The sequence below is a fragment of the Lycorma delicatula genome, chromosome 3, assembly GCF_047948215.1.
Source record: "Lycorma delicatula isolate Av1 chromosome 3, ASM4794821v1, whole genome shotgun sequence".
Taxonomy (NCBI): domain Eukaryota; kingdom Metazoa; phylum Arthropoda; class Insecta; order Hemiptera; family Fulgoridae; genus Lycorma; species Lycorma delicatula.
Window position 1 is genome coordinate 142,003,541 of NC_134457.1, and position 21,861 is coordinate 142,025,401.

General features: G+C 29.7%; 1 protein-coding gene across 8 annotated transcripts in view; it reads left to right on the forward strand.

The window, feature by feature from the left end:
- LOC142322063 (uncharacterized) overlaps window positions 1-21,861 on the forward strand; it is a 516,135-nt gene that overhangs the window by 416,485 nt on the left and 77,789 nt on the right. For 7 of the 8 annotated variants that reach the window (XM_075360702.1, XM_075360700.1, XM_075360704.1 and 4 more), the window contains one exon: window positions 9,464-9,529. The exons of the other annotated variant lie outside the window; for it this stretch is intronic. In XM_075360702.1, coding sequence (XP_075216817.1) covers window positions 9,464-9,529 — 66 coding nt within the window. The remainder of the gene's footprint in view (window positions 1-9,463; window positions 9,530-21,861) is intronic. 8 annotated transcript variants of the gene reach the window in all.

The following is a 21,861-nucleotide window of genomic DNA, read 5'->3' on the forward strand; positions in this document are numbered from 1 at the left end:
AGTTTCCTCATTGTATTTCTATCAAAATTCCATTCATGTTTTATTTATGTTTCAACTAAAAAAAAAAAGGAAAAAATTACAGTCCATTATCATACTGTTCACGTAATTTTTTGATATTTAATAAAACCCCATTCTTTTCAATCTTAGTAAATAGAAAAATTATTCTTTTATCTCATCATTTTTAAGAATTTATTTTTTTAAGTAACTTTTTGAATGATACTTTTGAACTATTGTATACTTTAAAATTTCTTTTTTTAAATTAAAACTAAACTCCTGAGATGGTTTACAACTTGGCTGGTAAATATATTAATAAATGTTAATCTTTTTCTGATTACAGTAATGAACTTGTCAGTTAGCTTTTTCCTGAAAACTGCTTATTTAGAATGTTGGTTTTTCAATATTATTTCACAAACATTTTTACTTTTTTCTTTTAAAGTATGGCAGTGGACTGAATTATTAAAACTTTATAATCAGAAATTACTGTTTAAATTATTTGATGTAGGTCTACTATACAATTTTTTATTATCTTGTGTATTCTTATTTAATTATCAAATGAATTGAATGTATTTACTTTCTAGGCATGAACCAAATTATTAAATCTGTGCATGTATAAAATAGATCACTTGCATTTGTGAACTGCAATGTCACTTGTGTGAAAGCATGAATGAAGAAGTATGAAAATTGTAGTTGTAGTTAAGATTTTGCAGTTTAATTATTTTATATTTTTAAGTATTAATAATTAATTAAAGCATGTCAGAAGGTGACGGTTGATTTTACATGAGGTGGCACAAATATTCGGAAAATATTCACGCAGTAACCAATTATTAAATTTTAATTAATTTTAACTGTTAAAAATGACTTGTGTAATCTTAATTATTAATATTGTATGAAATACTTCTAAAAAAATATTAGTTTAAAAAAAATGTTGCTTATATTTTTATATTCAATCTGACTTAAGAAATATTCTCCAAGTAATTGAATCTGGAGAATATTACCTTATTCTTATAAGATTTTTATTCATCTTTAAAGATTAAGAATATGAAATCATAAAAGTCACTTGCGTCAATAATTTGGACTCTAAAATAATCAAGGCCTTTTTTTTAATTTTTAGATCTATATTCTTATAATTTCTTTTAATTTATGAAGAAATTCAGATGTTACAAAAATGTATTTACTGTAAATAAATTTTCATTAGTACGTTAAAACTAGAATTTTAAATTCACTTATGATACTTTAATAATACTCATTCTGAGAAGATAGGTTTTGAGTATACTCACAGAGTGTGTTATGTAGGGTGGCAAAAATAATTTAAAATATAAATGATATAACTTCCAAATTATTCACTGTACAACATAAACAAGTTAGTAATATTTAATTACATACAATGACAAACAGTTTTAAAATTACATCAAATGGAAAGTGTTATTGGTATTGAATTAGGCCACCATTTACAGCAGTCCATTCCCATGACCTGTCTTCTCCCCTACTAACCTTACTTCCTTTCATTGTTTAAGGAACAATCCTGCAAAGTTTTTTGATAATCTGTTCAGATGATATCACCTAATGAATCTATTATAAATTACTTAGTATACTTTATCAGATATTTGTCTGAATTATATACTCAACTTTTTTAAATAAGTCACTTTTAAAGATAAAATGTCTGTAAAACTTTTGAATACGGTAGTCTTTTTTTCTATTACAGATAACTTCTAAATACATGGTACTTCTAAATGGTTAAAGCTAGAAGTATGGTATATTCTTCACTAATACAATGTTTTTATGATAGGGAAGACAGTAATACTGAAATAAATAATTCAGCCCCATTTTTCTGCATCCTTAATTGAATCATAGACTTAAATTAATTTTATATGACTTAGAAATTCATTTATTTGCCAATCTCTGTTAATAAAAAATTATGATACTCAAATTTTAGAAAATGGTAATTTTGTAACAAATATTATTAAATAGCAGATACTTTTAGTCTAATGTTCAAGAAGTAGAGCACAGAGTTTGAAATATTTTAGTTGTCACAGTACTAATAAATTATTAGTTTATTTTTAAGGTTCAGGCTAAAAACTTCAATTGTACTTTCCTATTATTAATTTTGGCTTAATTAACTGATTAATTAAATAATTCTACTTTTCTAATTGACTGAAAGCATAACAGTTACATCAGTTTTATGTCAATAATTCAGTCACACTTTGAATTTGCTCTTGTTGCCCTTTCTTTCAAACACAACAATGGAGGCACTTCAAAGTTTATTTCTGTTCACCCTTGGTACTGACAGTTATATTAAATTGCACACTATATCACATCGCTGTTGTGCACATTTACACAGTCAAAATTCCTAAAAAATTACATTTTCAAAGACTGATTTTGTTTTTGTTTTCTTATTTTTCCTCAGATGAGACAGAACTTGAATATTTTCCGATATCTCCCCATTTAACTCGGATTAGAATTCATAAAACTAAACAGAATATAAAACCAGTTAGAGAAATAATATGTTATCCTGTTACTTCTATAAAAACTGATAATCCTCCACCAATATTTTCAACGTTTAAACGTACAGCTCGTCCAAGCATGTCATTATCCCATTCCCGATCTCCAGATATTCATAGACCGCCTTCACCTCCTAAACGCCAATCATCTAAAAGTAATTCAGCACTGCGTCTCTATTCTAAGATGTCTGTTTCTCCTTATCCTCGAGGTACACATTTAAGCCGTCATTCATCAGGTCTTGAGGCAGAATCTAATGTTCAGTACTTGAAAGAACGATTGACGCATAAACTAGGAGGAAATTTAGAGCAATCTGACAGTGTAAAAATTAGGAAATCAAGTCCTAGTCCAGCTTCATCATCAAAAGGTCTAATAACCTCTAGGAAGGAGTCACCAAGCCCTGGTCTGAGAAGAACATCTTCAATTTCTTCAAAAACTGCTTCAGGAGTTTCTAACGTTACAAAATCAGTCACAGACAAAAAGAGTAGTTTGGGAAGTTTAAGGTCCAGGCGTGAAATGGCATCAACTTCAAAGTTAAATTCAACATCAGATTTGAGGGCTCCTGCTGAAGTAAGAAAAGTACTAAGAGATCGTGAAGCTAAAGAGAAATCTAATATTGAAACAAAAAATTATCCTACTGGAACAGTAGTAAAGAGTTCTACAACATTATACTCTTCAACAAGAAATAGCAAGCGACCAAAGGATGATAAATCTCTACGAGTAACTGTTGCAATATCTGCGAAAGGGAGAGAACTACTTAGAGCATCTTCTTTATCTAGTGGATCTACTAAAGAAAATGGTAATATGAGTCCAAAAAGGGAAGGGACACCAACAAAAAAACTAGATAGAGATGGTAAGAGTCCTTCTCCTTCATCTGTAAAAAGCACAAATAGCAGCAGTAAGTCAAAAACAGTTCCAAAAACTGAAAGTTTGACTGACCAGAGTATTAAAAAAAGAACAGTTAGCCCTATGATACCAAAAATTTCAAAACCATCACTGAGCAAAATGTCTTCAAAAGTAGATTTATCTAGTGAAGAAGTTACACAAAATAAGAAATCTAGAAAAACTGACTCTTCATCAGATATTTCAAAAAAGAGAAAGGAAAAAAATGGCAGCCTAAATACAAAGCCACTGACAATTATTAGAAATTTAGCAACAAAAAAAACTACTTCTGATAAATCAGTAAAAGAATCAAACGGAAAAAAGAAAGGTAAGAAAAAATCAGAAAATAATGGTGCAGAAAACAATAATGCTAAGAAAACTAAGAAAACTTCGGGTAAAGCTAAAACTCATGATAAAGACAATTTGCAAAAAAGAAAGAAAGAAAGTAGTTCTGACCTACGTTTAGATGCATCAAAATCAGTTAATGGAGTTACTTCAGAAAAATCTTGTTATGAGAACAAAGCCATTCAACCTTTGAAATCTGATTCTTTTTTCCAGCACCTGTTTCTTAGAAATACATCTTCTTCTCCTACTCCATCCAATATTAGTAGTTTATGCTATTCATCATCTGTTTTGGAACGAGCTAAACGATTCTGTAGTGAGGATAGTAAACAAAGAATGTCTTTTAAATCAGAACCTTCATTAAAATTACTAAATGTATATTTGAAACATAAAAAGCCAGTTACTGAATCCAAGTTCCGTAGTCTTGACAGAGAAATTGCAAGTGGTAGGTCATCTAGATCTCTTAGTCCGTATTATACTCGTGGGAGGTCGATTGACTTTTTTGAAAGAATTGACAAATTTGATAGAATGAATAATGTTTGGGATCAAAGTGTGAGCAGTGTATTTTCTCCAAGCCTGTCTAGAGGGAGAAGTCCAATTTGTGAATCTATCAAAGAGCGCAGTTCTAGTGAACCCCCTCGGTCATCTCCCACAAATGACCCGCTAGCTGAAGCTGCCAATTCAGTTTGGGCATATGATGGTAATGTTTCACCATCCCTTAGTCGATCACCATCTTGTAGAAGAATAAGAAACGCAAGAACAGTGACTAAAACTATTGAAAGTATTGGGGGACTGAGAAAAAAAGGTGTTAGAGCAAAAAGTGCAGGAGAAGTTGACAAAAAAACTCTTTCCACTTTACAATCGCAAAGTACTAGCTCATTAAATCTGTCACATGTCACTGATCATAGTGACTATCAGAGTTATGTTATAGAACTGCTTCATTCCACAAAAAAATCTCCTAGGTTTCGGGAATTACACAAGTTTTATTCAAGCTTGGAACGTATGGGTGAACTAGAAAGAACAACATCAAACAGTGAACTTCGTCCTAGGATGAAAGGAGAAGAGGTCATTGATTATGACAGGTGGAAACAATTACGAACACAAGAAAAGGCAGAACAAGAATTAAAATATCTGTATGCAAAACTAAAGGAAGATCAAAAAGAAAAAGGCCTGTTGTTTAGACCACGTGAACCTGAAGCATTTCGATGGCGAAGGGAGCAAGATAGAGGCCTAAGAAACAAAGAAAAGTCTGTTGAAGATTTGAAAAATCAGTTTCATAGGTTGTCCTCTGAGGAATCAGATTTAGATTTACACAGAAGAAGAGAATTAGAATTGAACAAAGATATCTATAAACCTTTATGGAGAGGCTCTTCTGTAGTCAATTTGGCAAGTTCATTGACCTCAATGTCATCCCGAAGAGGAAGGCCTGTTTCTACAAAAGATAAAGAGCTTTCCATATTTCCTCGGCAGTCTGGTTCTAAAGCATGCAGATCAATTGGTAGTCGTTTGTGGAGTAGTCTTTCAATGGATCAGGTAAATGCACTGAAACATCAGTTGAGTGAAATATATAGTACAGTATCACATTTAAAACGTGAAAGAATCAGCAGGATGATGAAAGGGAAAGATGAAAAGCAAGCAAAAGAAAATTATGAAATTTCTGTTCCTCCAAAAGAACCTCACACATCTGGATCCACAGATGCATTACATGTTCGATGTAATTCTTTGTTATCTAGTGAACAACTGTATTCTCCACATGTTCGAAGGAAAGAAGCCAAAAGGTCTGAAGTGATGAAAGCAGATTCAATTAGTTCTATACCTCATTTACAACAGAGTAAATCTGAAAGCTCAGGAGATTCTCATACATCAAGTGTTGTAAAACCATTATCTGAAAATGAAAAAAGGAGATTATCCATGACTTTAAGCCAGGAAATTTTAGATAGAGTAAATAAAAAAAGTGAAGAAAAGAAGAAGAAGAAACGTAATACGGCCTCACTTGTTATTCCTAGAGAAACCTTAGGTGCAGTTGCTGCTGTAAAAGGAAGTAAAAAATTACTTTCAAAAAGAAGTCCAGCTCCATCAGACACAAATTCTCCCAGAACTTGTTACTCTATAGAGATGTCTGAGGAAGGATCAGGAGAACAGCGTGTTTCCTCATCATCTGCTCAATGTGGTAAAAATGATTTTCTTTTAGTATTAACGCCAAAAGAAAATGATGCTCAAGATGTTAAAAAAGTAGTTGATGAATGGGCTAGTACAAAGCAGCAGACCAGATCTCTAAAGGAGGATCATGTTACTGCTAGACTAGTGCAGACATCTAATAGTGAAACAGATAGTGGTAGTTCTGAAGCTTCTACTGTTATTCATTTAGGAAGTAGAGAAAGTGTTCAGAAGAAAATTGATTCATCAGATAATAAAACAGAATCCTTTACTAATAAAGAGAAGTCAAGGAAATCAAGAAGCGATGGAGATGTTAGTTATTTTCAACAAAATCTTACACAAAGAGCCAGAAGTGCTCCTGGTGTTATTGATGTTGAAACTAAAGCAGACAAATCATCACAACCTCACCATTTATCATTTTCTCAGTCCTACACTGATTTAAAAGATTTATTTGGTGAAAAACGAGCTACACTGTATGCTACATCTTGTAAAAATCAGCAGTATGTTCAAGTTACTGATCTAGATGAAGATGAACCCATGACAGACCTGAGACCTGCCAGTCCAATTCCACATAGCAGTGATGAAAATATTTGTGTAAGATCTAGAAGTGTCTCACCAGATCCAATGAGGTACTATAGAGCTTATTTAAATATGGTAAAAGCAGGTGATGTACGAAAATTGAGGGAGAAATTTGAAAGTTTAGATGATATTTATCATGTCCATGAGGAAATTCATGAATCTTCTTCTCCACCGCCGCCTCCTCTTCCACCAAAAAAATTTCAGAGTGATCCCGATTTAACTAGAGATTTTTTAGCACGCAGACATGTTGACATTAGTAAAACAGTTGTTAAGGGTCAGGAGTTCGGTGATGTCAAATGGTTAAAGAAAAAATATGAGATTGAACCAAAATCTAGAAGTAGACAAAAAACAAGACGTGTTGTTTCACCGATACCATTAAGAGTAGAAGATCGGTTTATGCCTCATATAAATGTTATTAGTAAAATGGCATCATTACAGCAACAAAAAAGATCTTCCACAGCTCCTCCAAGATCAAATCTAACATATAGAACTGGTGAAGTGGACAGAATTCGACAGCAGTTTGAAGCTAAAGAACATGATCTTTCACTTCTGGGACAAATGTATACTTCTACACCAGATGTTAGAGAGCTGCACGATATTGCACCATATCTTGAGTGTGAATGGGTTGCTCATCAGCATCCAAAACCTCGTTCCCTTTCTTCACCCGAAGCACAGAGATCCATTGCACCATCCCCAAAGCCTCGACCTTCAAGTTCATCACCAATAAGACGACATTCATCTTCCATACTGAAACCTCGACAATGTAGAACGCAACAAGATATATTTGCTAATCAACAGTTTGATCCTAGTATCCATCGACCTTTGTATCGTTATCAGCCACCGATGCATTCAACTGATCCAGTTCTTCATTATCGTCCATGGAAAGCAGATCCCAATTGGTGGTGGAGGCATATGTACACCTCTGCTAAACCAACCGTCACTTTCCAAGGTGACAATATATCTAGTTTTATATATAATATACTGTGTATTGGTTTTTTGTAATTAAAGTTTTATAAACTTAGCCGTTAATGAGATCGTTTAAGTTTTTTGATGTGTGACATGATTATACCACAGAAAATAAAAAAGTAAACAAAAGGAAGGAATTTTTTTTTGTTTGTTTGATGTCTATATAATGCTTAAGAACATAATCATATATCTAATAAAAATTACATCAGTGATAAAATGGTAGAATTAATGAATGAACTAAAATCTTTGGCTGTTCTTCATTGATAAATCAAATGATGTAAGTAAAATCTTACTAACTTTTAACTACCAAGTTTTAGATTCTTATGTAACTGACCCAACCACTAAAATTAATAGCACTGTATTTTAATATTATCTTATTTTTAATTTTTGTAAAATTTAACAGAACTGAACAAAATGTATACAGGAATTACAACTTTTAAAATTTCTAAAACTATTACACTCTGATTACAATCACTTCTTTAGATAAGATTTTTTCTGAATTTGAATATTTATGAAATACCAGATCAATATTTTTGGCTAGGAATCTTTCTTACAAATGCAGAAAAACCTGCTGTTATTATTTTTCATAATATACACAATTCATTTCTTCAATTTTAATTGAAAATTTGTTTAAAAATGAGATGTTTTTAGAATAATACTTTTAATTTGAAACATATATGAATCAATTTTTTATTTAATCTGAATTTTTATAATTTAGATATTTAAAAAAAAAATTGGGTTTTCCTGAAAAGTCTCATAATTTGTCTACCTTTGATTGTAATATGTAGAGTTTTGAAAAATATTTGCTTTCTATGAAAAGCTGAGTAAGTATATTTATTTGGTATGTTTTTTGTACAGCTTTTCTTGAGTTGTCCAGATAGTAGAATCTAATCTTCCAGCTTAAAATTAATGAAATACTCAGTCTATAAAATGACTTATATTAATAAATTTGTTATGTCTTAAATACTGAAGAATAACTAGTAATAATCACTAAACAACCAAGTCAGAGAAAAGGCACTTGCACTATTAAATGTATGACAAGTTTAGTGAAGATCAGATAAGTTTAAGTAATTGGATATCAGAAAAAGAGACTTAGTAAAAGGTGAAAAATACAGGGGTCTCACAAAGGCTTGGTAGTCAAAGGTTTTCCTGAGAAATAATAATAAAAAAAATAAATAATAATAATAAAAGAAATATATTTATGAATAAGTTCAAATAAAAAAAAGTTTATTTTAATGTTTTATTAAAATGTACATATTAATATCACAGGTGATTCTGAATTTGTGTATGAGTGTGTTTGTGGTCAGTTTATATTTTTAATTTAATTTTTGTGGTTTTTTCAACCAAAAATGAATTAAAATTTAAAAAAGGTCTCTCTGACAGATAATTTTGGTATTTGTGTGGATTAAAATTTTCTGAGTGCTTTTATTTGTGTAAGGTAAATATAATAATAAAACAATTTGTAATCTTTTTCTTGTCTCTAAAATCTTATTTTTTCTCTATTAGTGTTTTGTTTTTATCTTTTATTAATTAGATTAAAATTTGCTTCTAATTTTAAAAGTATGTGAGAACATAATCTGAGTGTAGAAATGTAAAATAATTTCAGCCTTCAGAGATAGATGTTAATTGTAGTTAAGAATATAATGAGTGATTTAGGAAGTTTTAGTTAGAATTTAGTTTTGAATTTATTATTTCTTTTTTAACATACTCGTATTTCTTTTATACATACTTTCTCTTGAATTTTGAGTGGCATGCACAAGTACTTCCATGAGAAGTGCTTTTCTTTGCAAGCTTTATTACTTTAGAGATGTCAGAAATGCTTTAAAATTCATATTTGATCAATTTTGTTTCATGAACAACATTTTGTTTTATAAAACAGTATTGTCAACTAAAAATAATAGTCTTATTTTATTGTTATTATTATTATTTCTACAACTTCAGTTAATTAATTTGTGAAACTTAGCATTCTGACATCTTATATTGTATGTACTGAGTGCTTTTTATGTTTGCTTAGCATATGTGTTGCATTTTGAATGTCTAGAACCAATAAGAGGTGGTGCCATTCCAGTACCTGAGAGAGACTTCCATTCAAAGCAGCAGAGACCAGGTAAAAAATCTAACCTACTAATAAAAAATTAAAAAAGTTTAACTTGCTTTAACACTGCTTTTTAGGCTTAATTGTGTACACCGAATAACGTTTTATGGTTCTTTAAATAGCCATTGTATTTATATTGTATTTTATCTAAAAACTTATGAGTAACTAAATTATTCTGTCTTATTATTTAGCCGTTAATAACAGTAATGTTTTTTCAAGAAAGTTTCTTATTTCTTAAGAATAGTGAAATATGCCATCTTTCATCCTTACACAGAAGAACTATGATTAATTTCATGGAGTGTAATTTTTATTTTATTTTCTATTCTAATTTGAATTGTGAGATGTAAAAATACATTTCAATAAAAATTTCAATTATTTTGAACATGGAATAACCAAGGTATTAAGAGTTTTAAATGTTAGGAATCGACATTTGGGATATTTGTTGAACTCTCAGTTTTTTCTTCACTGACGCTCTTACTTGTAATTGGTTAATAGGACATTGACAGAAGATAGCAGCACTTGTTTATCAACTAAATGTTAACTTTCTAGTGGATTAATAATCAACTTTTTCAATTAATGATTGAATGGCGAAATGGAAATTGAAGGGAACTGAATGGCTAATGACACACTAAAAAGTGGAACAATGCAACATAATAAAAATAGTTCTGTAAATCCTTATATAAAGTAGAGATTTTTCCATATTGATTTTTGCTAAGGAGTAATGTTTGATAAAAATCAACACATGGAATTCACAGTATTTTGAAAATAATTATTGTATAATAGGGACTGCTGGATTAAGTTTTATTCTCAATCCATTCTGGTTTTTATATGGTTGCCCAATTTTTATTTATGTCATCACATACATTAATGACAAAAAAATCTTCAATCGCTTATGAAGTGATGATTCTGCAATATATTTAATATCACAGGAAACAGTAACTTAAAAATAAAAAGATGACAAATGAGGATGATAATCAAACTGTTGATGCTAATTTTTTTAAATGTTCGTATGGATCATGTAAATTAAATAACAGATGCAGTTTCAATTTGACTGATGAATCAGTGCTGTTTAGCTGTTTTAAGTTAATAAACTGAACATTTATTTGATGCTTTAAAAATTTATTTTTTTAATTATAAATAAAATATTAACCGTTTTTCATAAAATCAAAAATCATTAAATCATATTTATAATTCTTTTTTTTAATATATTAAAGTTATTAATTTATCATTTTAGATTGTGCAGATTTCATTAAAAACTCATTTTCATTTTTTTTTTTCAATGGCTATGCATGATAATTATAATTTTTTAAGTGTTTATGATTTATAAATATAATAAAGCGTTGAATTATTAATATTATTTTAATTTTTATGTAAGGATTAAAATTGAATTAAAATATTGTTTCCCATTATTAAAATGTTTAAATTTATACTTAACAAAATAAAATAGTGCTAAACATAAGATATGGTGTATGTATATTTGCACTTGCATAAAGAAGCATGGGTGTATCTTCTAAGTTGTAGTATTAATACAAAACTTGGACAATAATCAATAAATTACAAATTTTGAGAATATATTTCTTTTAAATCAATATTCTTACATGTTAAACATAATGAAATATTTAAAATATTTTTTAGTAATAAAATATGTTAAACTTGTATCTGCACTGTAAATGTTTTAATAAAGTTGCACTATTTAAAAAATCTTTTCAAGTAAAGTTAAAATTATTTGTATTGATTTCTGTAACCTTGAGCTGAGCTTCTATATCAAGGAAATTGTCCATTAGTTGATTATTCGGATTCTATTCATAGCTTTATTTTGTTCACCGTGTAACATTGATTCACTGTTTTGTAATGATGTAGTACTTTTTCCTTACAGTCAAGTTTTCTTACTTTCCTGTTTTTTTAAATTTGACTGAAAGGATTTAAATAACTTGATTAATAGTACTTACAATATTTAAAAAATGTCATAATATTTTAGGGTGATAAATTGCATTTTATAATAATATTATTTTTACCATTGAGCTATAATTGGTTAAATTTATTTAGGGGCAATATTAGTTAAATGAAGTTAAACATTATCAAACTTAAACCAGAAAACAGACTTGGAATTATAATTTATAAACTATCAACATTTTTTACTTCTTCAATGTAATGTAAGTCTTAAATTACTCTTGCCTTTTTTGTACATATTTCCTATGAATCATTAAAGGAATTTTGTCATTAATGAACATTATTATTTTTTTTAATGACTGTGAAGATTTATCAGGACTATGAGATTTACTTATATACTAAAGTAAGCTCTAGTAGCTTGTAGCACAGCAGAATTGAAATTTTAATAAGTCAGTAAACACTTACTTCAGTTCAAAACTGTTGTTTTCTCTTAATAATGTTTATTGCTCATTTTAGAAGTATGTTTTGTTTGTTGGTGTTTAATTAATAACACTACCAACTCAGATAAGTGAATAATAATAATTACAGACTGCAAAGTAAATTTTTACTGAACCTACATGCCTTCTACTTATATGGTATTGAAAAAAGGTATTTTCAAGCAAATTCATGTGACTTTTCATTTATTCCTTTCTGTTTGACTTTCCCAAAAAAACATACCTACTTAGACATTGACTAACCCTAATATCTTGCACTACAGCAGTTTATGTTTCATTACAAAGTAATATAAATAATTTCAGTTTTGAAAGTGAAATTCCTTTTTATCAAATGAAATAAGTACTCATGAAATAAGTTCTAGATGATGATAAACTCAATTTTTAATTTAAATTTGAACACTAGCCCTGTTAATGTTATTAATACCTCTCTCTTTTTCCTGTTTAGCCTCCGGTAACTACCGTTTAGATAATTCTTCAGAGGATGAATGAGGATGATATGTATGAGTGTAAATGAAGTGTAGTCTTGTACATTCTCAGTTCGACCATTCCTGAGATGTGTGGTTAATTGAAACCCAACCACCATGTTATTAATACCTATGAGAATGAAAATGTCTTACTAAAAAAAGAGAAGGCCTGGATAAAATTAAAGACTATGTCCATCAAAATTAGGTTGATTACCATTATTACCTGTGCAGATGATATATTTATTTATTCAGGCAATTTAGCAATTTAGCAATTTTGGAAACCAAAGAAGAGATAATTTATTATAAATAATATTATTTATATATGCTCTATAAACGGGGAGGTCCAGTCGTACGAACACATGATGATTGATTGCCCAGCTCTTGGGGGAGCTGGGGAATCAGGAACTCAGGACATACTGGAACTTAGAGGTGAAGGGGAAAATTGGCCACTCACAAGTGGTGAGTCAATGTGGTGAGAGTCGCATTGTCAGATCGTGTGGGAGTTCCTTGATGTGGTTGCTTTGTTCAACGACATCAGTAGTTTACCTAAGGGAAAAGACTCCTACTGTGTTGCAATTGGAAGCTAACCGAGAGATATGGCTGGCTACCAGCCAGATTAAGGTTCCATGTGCTTTAATGGTGGACAGGTACTGCTGGCACTCAGTGGCCTAGGCGTGGCAATGAATTGCTCTCTTTGACGAGATAAATTAATTATTGATAGTCATATATGTTTTAGTAGTTGATGGGATGCGCCTACCCATTTTAGTGATATTTGACAAGTGGGCAGTGGGACACGCAAGCGAGTGGTGTATGGTACCACGCTTATTTCGCTCATGCTTTTAGGTTAGCTCTAGGAGCTAGTTAGGACAATGGTCGCTAAACTGTTTTGTGGCTTAGTAGCTGTTTGTGGGACAGACACGGTCTTATGTTTTAGGGCGACCAAATGGGGTGGTGGCGGGTGAAATGCCAAGCAAACCAAACCAATATGCTCCATAATAATCTGATAGTAGAAGATCTATTACAGAAAATATTATGGATTTTTTTTATGCACTGACCTGATTTATTTTTTCTTAAAAATAAATAATAATAAAATGAATTCCATGACATACAGAATTCTCACAAGAATGTTCAAATGTTTAGTCTGTGTTAAACGCAAACCTATTGCAAATGTAATCCTCCCAACTTTCCAGACAAGACGCAGAGACATAACCACTCCTCTTAAATATACCAGAAGAAATGTAGAATAACAGTCAAGCACAGGTTTTTTTTTATGGTGTTGTCTGCTGGAACCATTAGCCATAATGTATATGTAGTCTATCACTAACCAACTTCTACCTGTAATCTATATTATATTTTTTTGTCTTGTTAATCTACTCTCTCACTAGCTCTCTCTCTTTAACTTTTAAACTGGTTAGGTAGAGGAAGAGACCTTATGGTCTCAATCTTGCCAGTTAATAAATCAATCAATCAATTTATCTCTTCCCCCACACTTGTTCACTCTCTCTCTCTCTGAGTGTGTGTGTGCGTGCGCGCATGGGTGCGCATCCGCTTGGGTGCTTGTTAACATTCTGCCAGGTGTGTGTGTCCTCACAAATATTTTGGTTTAAAATTTATAACAATTTACTGAAGTTTTGCAAATCATAGCGTAAATATATACCTTTTTATTGCTCTTTAGCTCAGTATACTCTATAAATTTTCCCGGTCAATTCTGAAGAACTGCTAAATAATTGTGTTATTAAATAAACGATTTAATAACAGCATTCAAAACAGAAAAAATAAAATTAATTAGCAAATGTTTCTTTTAACTGATCGACCATAGCCATTTCTTTATTGGAATTTATATAGATGTATATTAGATATACAATCATACGAAAATACCTACACTTCCTGTTATAGTTAATTTTGAGATTTTTACACTGTTATGCAACATTGCATTTTTTCTGTATTGATTTGAAGTAAAATTGCTTCTACGGTTTAATATACTGAAAACATGAATGAATGAATAGGTGAGACATCCCTACTATACGCCATGCGCCTTCTCTTCGCGTCGTACAATAATTTCTTGCATGTCTACGCCATCACTCTTTCTCACTCACTCTCTCTTCCATTCCGTATTCTTTTACTCTCTTGCATCCATCACTGCTACTATACCACTCGTGCCTGCGCGTGCGACTTAGTTTAGTTTAGATTCTTGTTCAGTGATTCGCAGGCAGTTGCCGCGTGAGTGTTGTTTCGTGACCGTGTTGTTTACATTTTTTATCTAATTCACCTGACACTTTGAGGGATTTGTGTAAATATATTTATTTTATTAACGAGATTCGTCATAAAATCGTATTAATTAAACGTAGTTTTTTTCTGTAGTAGTACTAGTTGTTAATACTACTTTTAGTTGTGGCGGTTCGAAGTAATTAATATTTATTTTTATTAGATAATTTGTCGTTAAAAAGTAATGTTTTGTTTTGCGTGTTAATTAACTGCTTAGTCAGTTTTATTATAGATTTGATGTGAATTAAACGTCTTTTATTTTTTATTGTAACTGAATTTGTTCCTAAATTATTTTCTTAATTTTATATAAATTTAATTTTCCCAGTATTGTAAAACTATTTTTATGGCTTCCAGTAACTGAAAAGAATTTTTAGAAACACATTTTTCTAATGACCTATGTAATTTATTTAGATTAAAAATTATTCCATTTTCTTTTTCACAATATTGTTTTTATTTACAATTACATTTTTGTATAGTATTTAAAAAAAAATAATAAATAAGCATACACAGCGTAAAGGATTGCGCTGTAATAAACTGTTACGGGAAATCCATACTTAGCTTTCGGGTTTCAAGTGTACAATAAAATTACTAGTGGGTGCGATTTCAGAAAGTAAAATACTAATGAGATTATTTCTGTTGAAAAATTAAAGGTTGCAGTTTTTCTTTTAAAAATTTGTAAAAAAAATCAGTACTTAATATAATCAAAACTGATAAGGTATAATTTTTATTTTGTGTTGATTTATCTGGTTAATTTGTTCAGTTTTCGGTAAGTAGATAGCAAACTGTTTATTTTAATAAAAATAGTTTTTAACGGATAAGTTTTCTCCCAACTTAATAATTTTTTTTATTGTTAGCTGTACGTCTAATGTTACCGAAGAAATTTAATTTAAATAAAATAACCAATAATGCTTTTAAAACGCATGTTTGCTGATTTCAGCTTAATTAATATTGCATATCAGTCCTCAATCTCAACGAAATGAAAATTGTTCTATAAAATTACATCACTCAGTTTATAACTTACTTCCATTTCTTTTGGCAGAAAAGTAGTGTGTCTGAAGTCCAAAAAGTACATGTTTGTTATGTTTGCGTGAAATACTTCATTATTAGGTGATAATGAACAAGCAATCCTATTTTTGTTTTACGTCTATTAATAGATCTAAATTTTAATCTTTGTTTACAATTTTAATCTTTTAGTTGCCGTATTTGTTCTAATTTTTTTTCTTTCTTTAGAGATTTACATGTAACTATTATTTGAATAACTCTAGACAGTATTTTTGTTACTTAGAGTACTTTTTAAAATGTTTATACTCAGTGAGGAAAATTTGCATTTTATGTGTCATTAATTGATTATAGCTTTAATAACATATCTGGTTATTATTTTAAAATCCTAATTCCATTAATGATTAACTATTAACTAAATTAATATTGGATATATTCGATTTTATTTATGTTTAAAATTAGTTTTTCAATGTTTAATGACGTAAAAATATACTTATTGCGATTAGAAAATTTAAGCAAATAATTAATTTATGTAGTAGTTTATGTGTATATAAGAGTGGCAGCTAATGATGAGGAAAACGTAATTTATCCTAGAACTGTGTCACTTGAACTGGGGTGATTACGTTCTTTTGAAAAGGGTGTATTAAATGTATTAAAATAGTGAATAAAAAAAATATAAATTGTTTTTTTTTAATACTTACGGTAATTAAATTACTATTTTACATAGAATTGTTCACATATTTTTAATAATTAAAAACAATAATAAAACAACACTGTAAAGTACAAATGGCACGAAAATTTCCCATGTTTAGCTCATTAACAAATTTATTCTGGCTTAAATAGGAGGAAAGGGAAGCATGTTTTCGCTAGTGTGAGTATGTGTTTAAGATATTAAAGGATATAAATGTTTTTGAGTTAACAGATTTATCATTGGGTGCAGAAAGAGGGGAGAGGTTCGAGTGCGTGCGTGCGTGCATGTTACAAATATATAAAACCAAATAAGCATGACTAATCGTTACTACATTTTTCTGCTAAAAATAAAATGAAGTGAAACTTTTTTTTAAAGCTAGATTTATTAACTTTTTCAATCGCTTTAATTAAACTGATTTTATTGAAGTTAAGTTTGTGTTTTAATTTCTGTTTACTGAAATTTTGTTTACAAATTTCTTTTGCTGGTTAGTTTATTAGAGTTCTTTTATCTAGGGCCTCCGTTTTTCTTTGTTGCTACCTAAACCAGTTATTCATATTTTGTCTTTGTATTTCTGTTATTAGGTTTTGTTTATTATCTCTTATAATAATTTTCTTATTTTCATGTTTAAAACCATTTTTTTACTACTTTTTTTCATTTTTATGTATTAATCGAATTAATGATTGGAATGCTTGATTTGTTGTTTTTTGTGATTTTTTCTGTAGAAAAAAGAAATATAATCGCGTAAACTGTACTTTAAAATTAATTTCTCAACTGTGTACGTTCTCAAGTAAATTTTTTATACCCTGTGCTCTTGTCAATGTAAAATATGCATTACATTCTTTATTCCGATTATTATTTATGTCAAATACTTGAGGTCGACCGTTGTTTTACTAATGATTTTTGTTGATTTTAAGTTAAAAGATTTTTTTTTGTTAAAAGTTTCTTTAGTCACCAAATTAAAAAATTTAAATATAAATTAATCACTGGATTTTTTAGTTATGAATTCTGGCGTACTTTTACACAAGTACTTTGGAAAAAGATGCTAGATCCTTATTATCATTAAAAATAATTGGTACATTCAAGAATGTATCACGCAAGAAAATAACAGAAACGGTGAAGTAATTTCAATATGTAACATTTTTAACTTTAACATATTTATAATTTTAATAAATGGTTAAATAACAGATTAATCATTAACCAAATTAATTTTATTTTAAATATTCATTTATTTTTGTATCGTATGGAATTTTATGAGGTAATTTGTAACCATTCATTTTAGGTTAAACAGTTTTACATAGACCTGCTTATTATACGCAGTAATAAATTAATTTTTCTGCCGATACTAAAAACCCTGAGTTTGCGTCATGGTTTTTTGAGGGAATCGTCGCCCATCTCCAGAATTGAGTTCTGCGTGGAACCATCCAACTGAACTTTGTAATCTGTTCGGCTAGATCCCCACTGGAAAATAATATATGTGCATAAAAAGAGTATTAGATCTTTAAACATCTTAAAGATAAATTTAGATTTCAGAAAAATCTTTTTTTTTCATACTCCAGACATGGATAAAAACCCAGTTTTACAGTACCATTAATTTTTGAAAAAAGAGCGTAAATTAACGTGTTTATAAATTTGACATTTTTATAAACTTTACATGCATTGAATTTTTTACAGTATAAAAACAATCTTGATAAATCTTTCTCCCATTGTCTCCAATAATAAAATATTCCATTTTTTTTGTTACTGGGTACTATGATTGAACTAAATTATTTGTTTATCAAATTAATAATTAGATAATTAATTATTATGATTAATTATTTTAAGAGAGCATTAAAAGATTTAAATGGCAGAAAGGCTCCTGGAATAGACGGAATACCTGTAGAATTACTGCGCAGTGCAGGTGAGGAAGCGATTGATAGATTATACAAACTGGTGTGTAATATTTATGAAAAAGGGGAATTTCCGTCAGACTTCAAAAAAAGTGTTGTAGTCATGATACCAAAGAAAGCAGGGGCAGATAAATGTGAAGAATACAGAACAATTAGTTTAACTAGTCATGCATCAAAAATCTTAACTAGAATTCTATACAGAAGAATTGAGAGGAGAGTGGAAGAAGTGTTAGGAGAAGACCAATTTGGTTTCAGGAAAGGTATAGGGACAAGGGAAGCAATTTTAGGCCTCAGATTAATAGTAGAAGGAAGATTAAAGAAAAACAAACCAACATACTTGGCGTTTATAGACCTAGAAAAGGCATTCGATAACGTAGACTGGAATAAAATGTTCAGCATTTTAAAAAAATTAGGGTTCAAATACAGAGATAGAAGAACAATTGCTAACATGTACAGGAACCAAACAGCAACAGTAACAATTGAAGAACATAAGAAAGAAGCCGTAATAAGAAAGGGAGTCCGACAAGGATGTTCCCTATCTCCGTTACTTTTTAATCTTTACATGGAACTAGCAGTTAATGATGTTAAAGAACAATTTAGATTCGGAGTAACAGTACAAGGTGAAAAGATAAAGATGCTACGATTTGCTGATGATATAGTAATTCTAGCCGAGAGTAAAAAGGATTTAGAGGAAACAATGAACGACATAGATGTAGTCCTACGCAAGAACTATCGCATGAAAATAAACAAGAACAAAACAAAAGTAATGAAATGTAGTAGAAATAACAAAGATGGACCACTAAATGTGAAAATAGGAGGAGAAAAGATTATGGAGGTAGAAGAATTTTGTTATTTGGGAGGTAGAATTACTAAAGATGGACGAAGCAGGAGCGATATAAAATGCCGAATAGCACAAGCTAAACGAGCCTTCAGTAAGAAATATAATTTGTTTACATCAAAAATTAATTTAAATGTCAGGAAAAGATTTTTGAAAGTGTATGTTTGGAGTGTCGCTTTATACGGAAGTGAAACTTGGACGATCGGAGTATCTGAGAATAAAAGATTAGAAGCTTTTGAAATGCGGTGCTATAGGAGAATGTTAAAAATCAGATGGTTGGATAAAGTGACAAATGAAGAGGTATTGCGGCAAATAGAGGAAGAAAGAAGCATTTGGAAAAATATAGTTAAAAGAAGAGACAGACTTATAGGCCACATACTAAGAAATCCTGGAATAGTCGCTTTAATATTGGAAGGACAGGTAGAAGGGAAAAATTGTGTAGGCAGGCCACGTTTGGAATATGTAAAACAAATTGTTAGGGATGTAGGATGTAGAGGGTATACTGAAATGAAACGACTAGCACTAGATAGGGAATCTTGGAGAGCTGCATCAAACCAGTCAAATGACTGAAAACAAAAAAAAAAAAAATTATTATGATGTTTATAAATTATAATTTATAAAACCGTAGCTCCGATTACATATTTCTCCACAAATATCGTTCTACACTTTTTTGTAACGCTCATACAACATAAATTCGCCCAAATTGGAATCCGATAGTGCTCTGCTTATGCCGGACTGTTTCTTTTTACATATTCATCTGCAGGTAGATAATCTCGACGACTGTGTATTTGTCCCGGTGTATGGTTCTAAAAAATCGTAGAAATGAATAAGTTAAATGTAATTGGCGCCACATTTTATATTCCCACCTCATTCTATATAATTATTGAACTGGGGACGATACTTGCAAGAGTTTATTCATTATTTATATTAAAAACTACAACAAATAATTTACACGCGTTCCGTAAATTCATTTAAGTATTAAGTAAGACATGATTTATTTTCCACTGGTAAATAGATAACCAAGAAGATCCAATACATATTCTCTAATTGGGGCGTTAGCCCCCATACGTTACAGATCTGCTGCCTATATAAAATGTAACTTTAATGAATTATTCACTTATTTGATAAAAAGAATCGATTAATTATTTAATTACATTTCTGATGTTTTAAATATTGTAACTTAAAAATGTTCAAATACATTTAACAAATATAATTAAAAAGTAGTTAGTAACGCGTAATTTAATAATAATGAACTAGTCTTTTTCCTGGAACCTTCTGTTGCAACTACGTCTAGTTTTTCGGTAATTTTGTTTCTGTTTCATTGGTGCCAAATCAATTTAAGGTCGACAACCAACGAATGAGTCGCAATAGTCGTTATACGATGAGTATTTCTCTTAACTCTTTAGGACTTACTCTTCTCCTTTTTTTATTCTTTTGTTGACGCTGCTTTTGTCACGCTCGCTTTATTCGTGACTGTGTTTCTGTTTTCTATCTTTGAATTGGTAGAAACATTCCCTATTTCACTTATTCAGCTCAGTATTATATTATTTTATTTTACAAACATTGCGGTTCATTGATTTTGAAATATTCAATAGGAGTTGATTTTGATACTGTACGTGCGTTAGAAATACAAATTTTGCTTACCTTTTTTTTATTTATCTTTTGTTTCAAAGTCCTAACATAGGAATGTGTTTTTATTAAATATTATTTTTGTTTTTAGCATTGTTCTATCCCGTATCTTTTTGAAATAAATCATTATAATTAGAAATTTTGCTTAATGCGATTATAATATTACACTTTTATTAGAATTGATTAATGCAGGGTAGGATAATTAGAATTTTCTCAGTTTAAATAACTTAGATAATTTTTTGTATTATTTTTTCTTTAGTAGAAATATTTGCAATAGTCATAATAACTGTTATTAGTTTTTTGATTGCTTTTTTTTTCTTAATAATATAGTAATTTCGCTCAAATTTTTTTTTTATTATTACTTTGTATTTATTGGATTATTAAAATTATTCCACAACGAAATTTCCACTCCTATGAAAAGGTTCCTGACAAAGCATGACCTGTGTTGAGAGCCTTTCAAAAAACCATGCTCGAAGACATATCCCTGATAACATAAATCTTTTTCTCTCTGTATTGTTCTAAAAGCGATTTTAATAAAAATCACTTAGTACATTATATGATTTTTCTCCACCTGTTTCGATTAATTTGTTTCTTTTTATTTTTAAACTTTATTTTTTATTTTTTAAAGTGTCTGTAACCCTTTAATTATCAAGTTGAGGCAAGAATAAATTAATTAATTAAATATGTGTGTAATTACTAAATAAATTATAACCCATCGGATCAATATTGCTTTCAACATATTAGATTGTAAGAGTCTTCATTGTCAAAGATAAAATACTCGTTACGGCCAAATAAAATGGGAATAATTTGTTAATTATATAAATTTTAACCGATCTCAGTCATATCTGAACCAATGATCCATAAATTGGACAACATTTTTCTAGAATTGTGTTATCTCCTCATAACGTATTTTTCTTAATATAGTTAAGTTGCATTATATTTTTCTCAAGATGAGAAAGAAATTAATTTAAAAAAAGTTGTAACACTTACTATTTCTGATTTATTGAAATGAAATATTAAATAGATAAAAAGAAATTTTATAAAAAACGGTTGTGTTTGGTAACTTGACAATTACTACTGGCATGTCAGAATTTTAACCTACATAAATACTGAATTTTTTGTCTTTCACGTGATAATAATGTAATGCCGATTATGTAATTTTTGTTCGAAAGTCTGAAATATATTGTT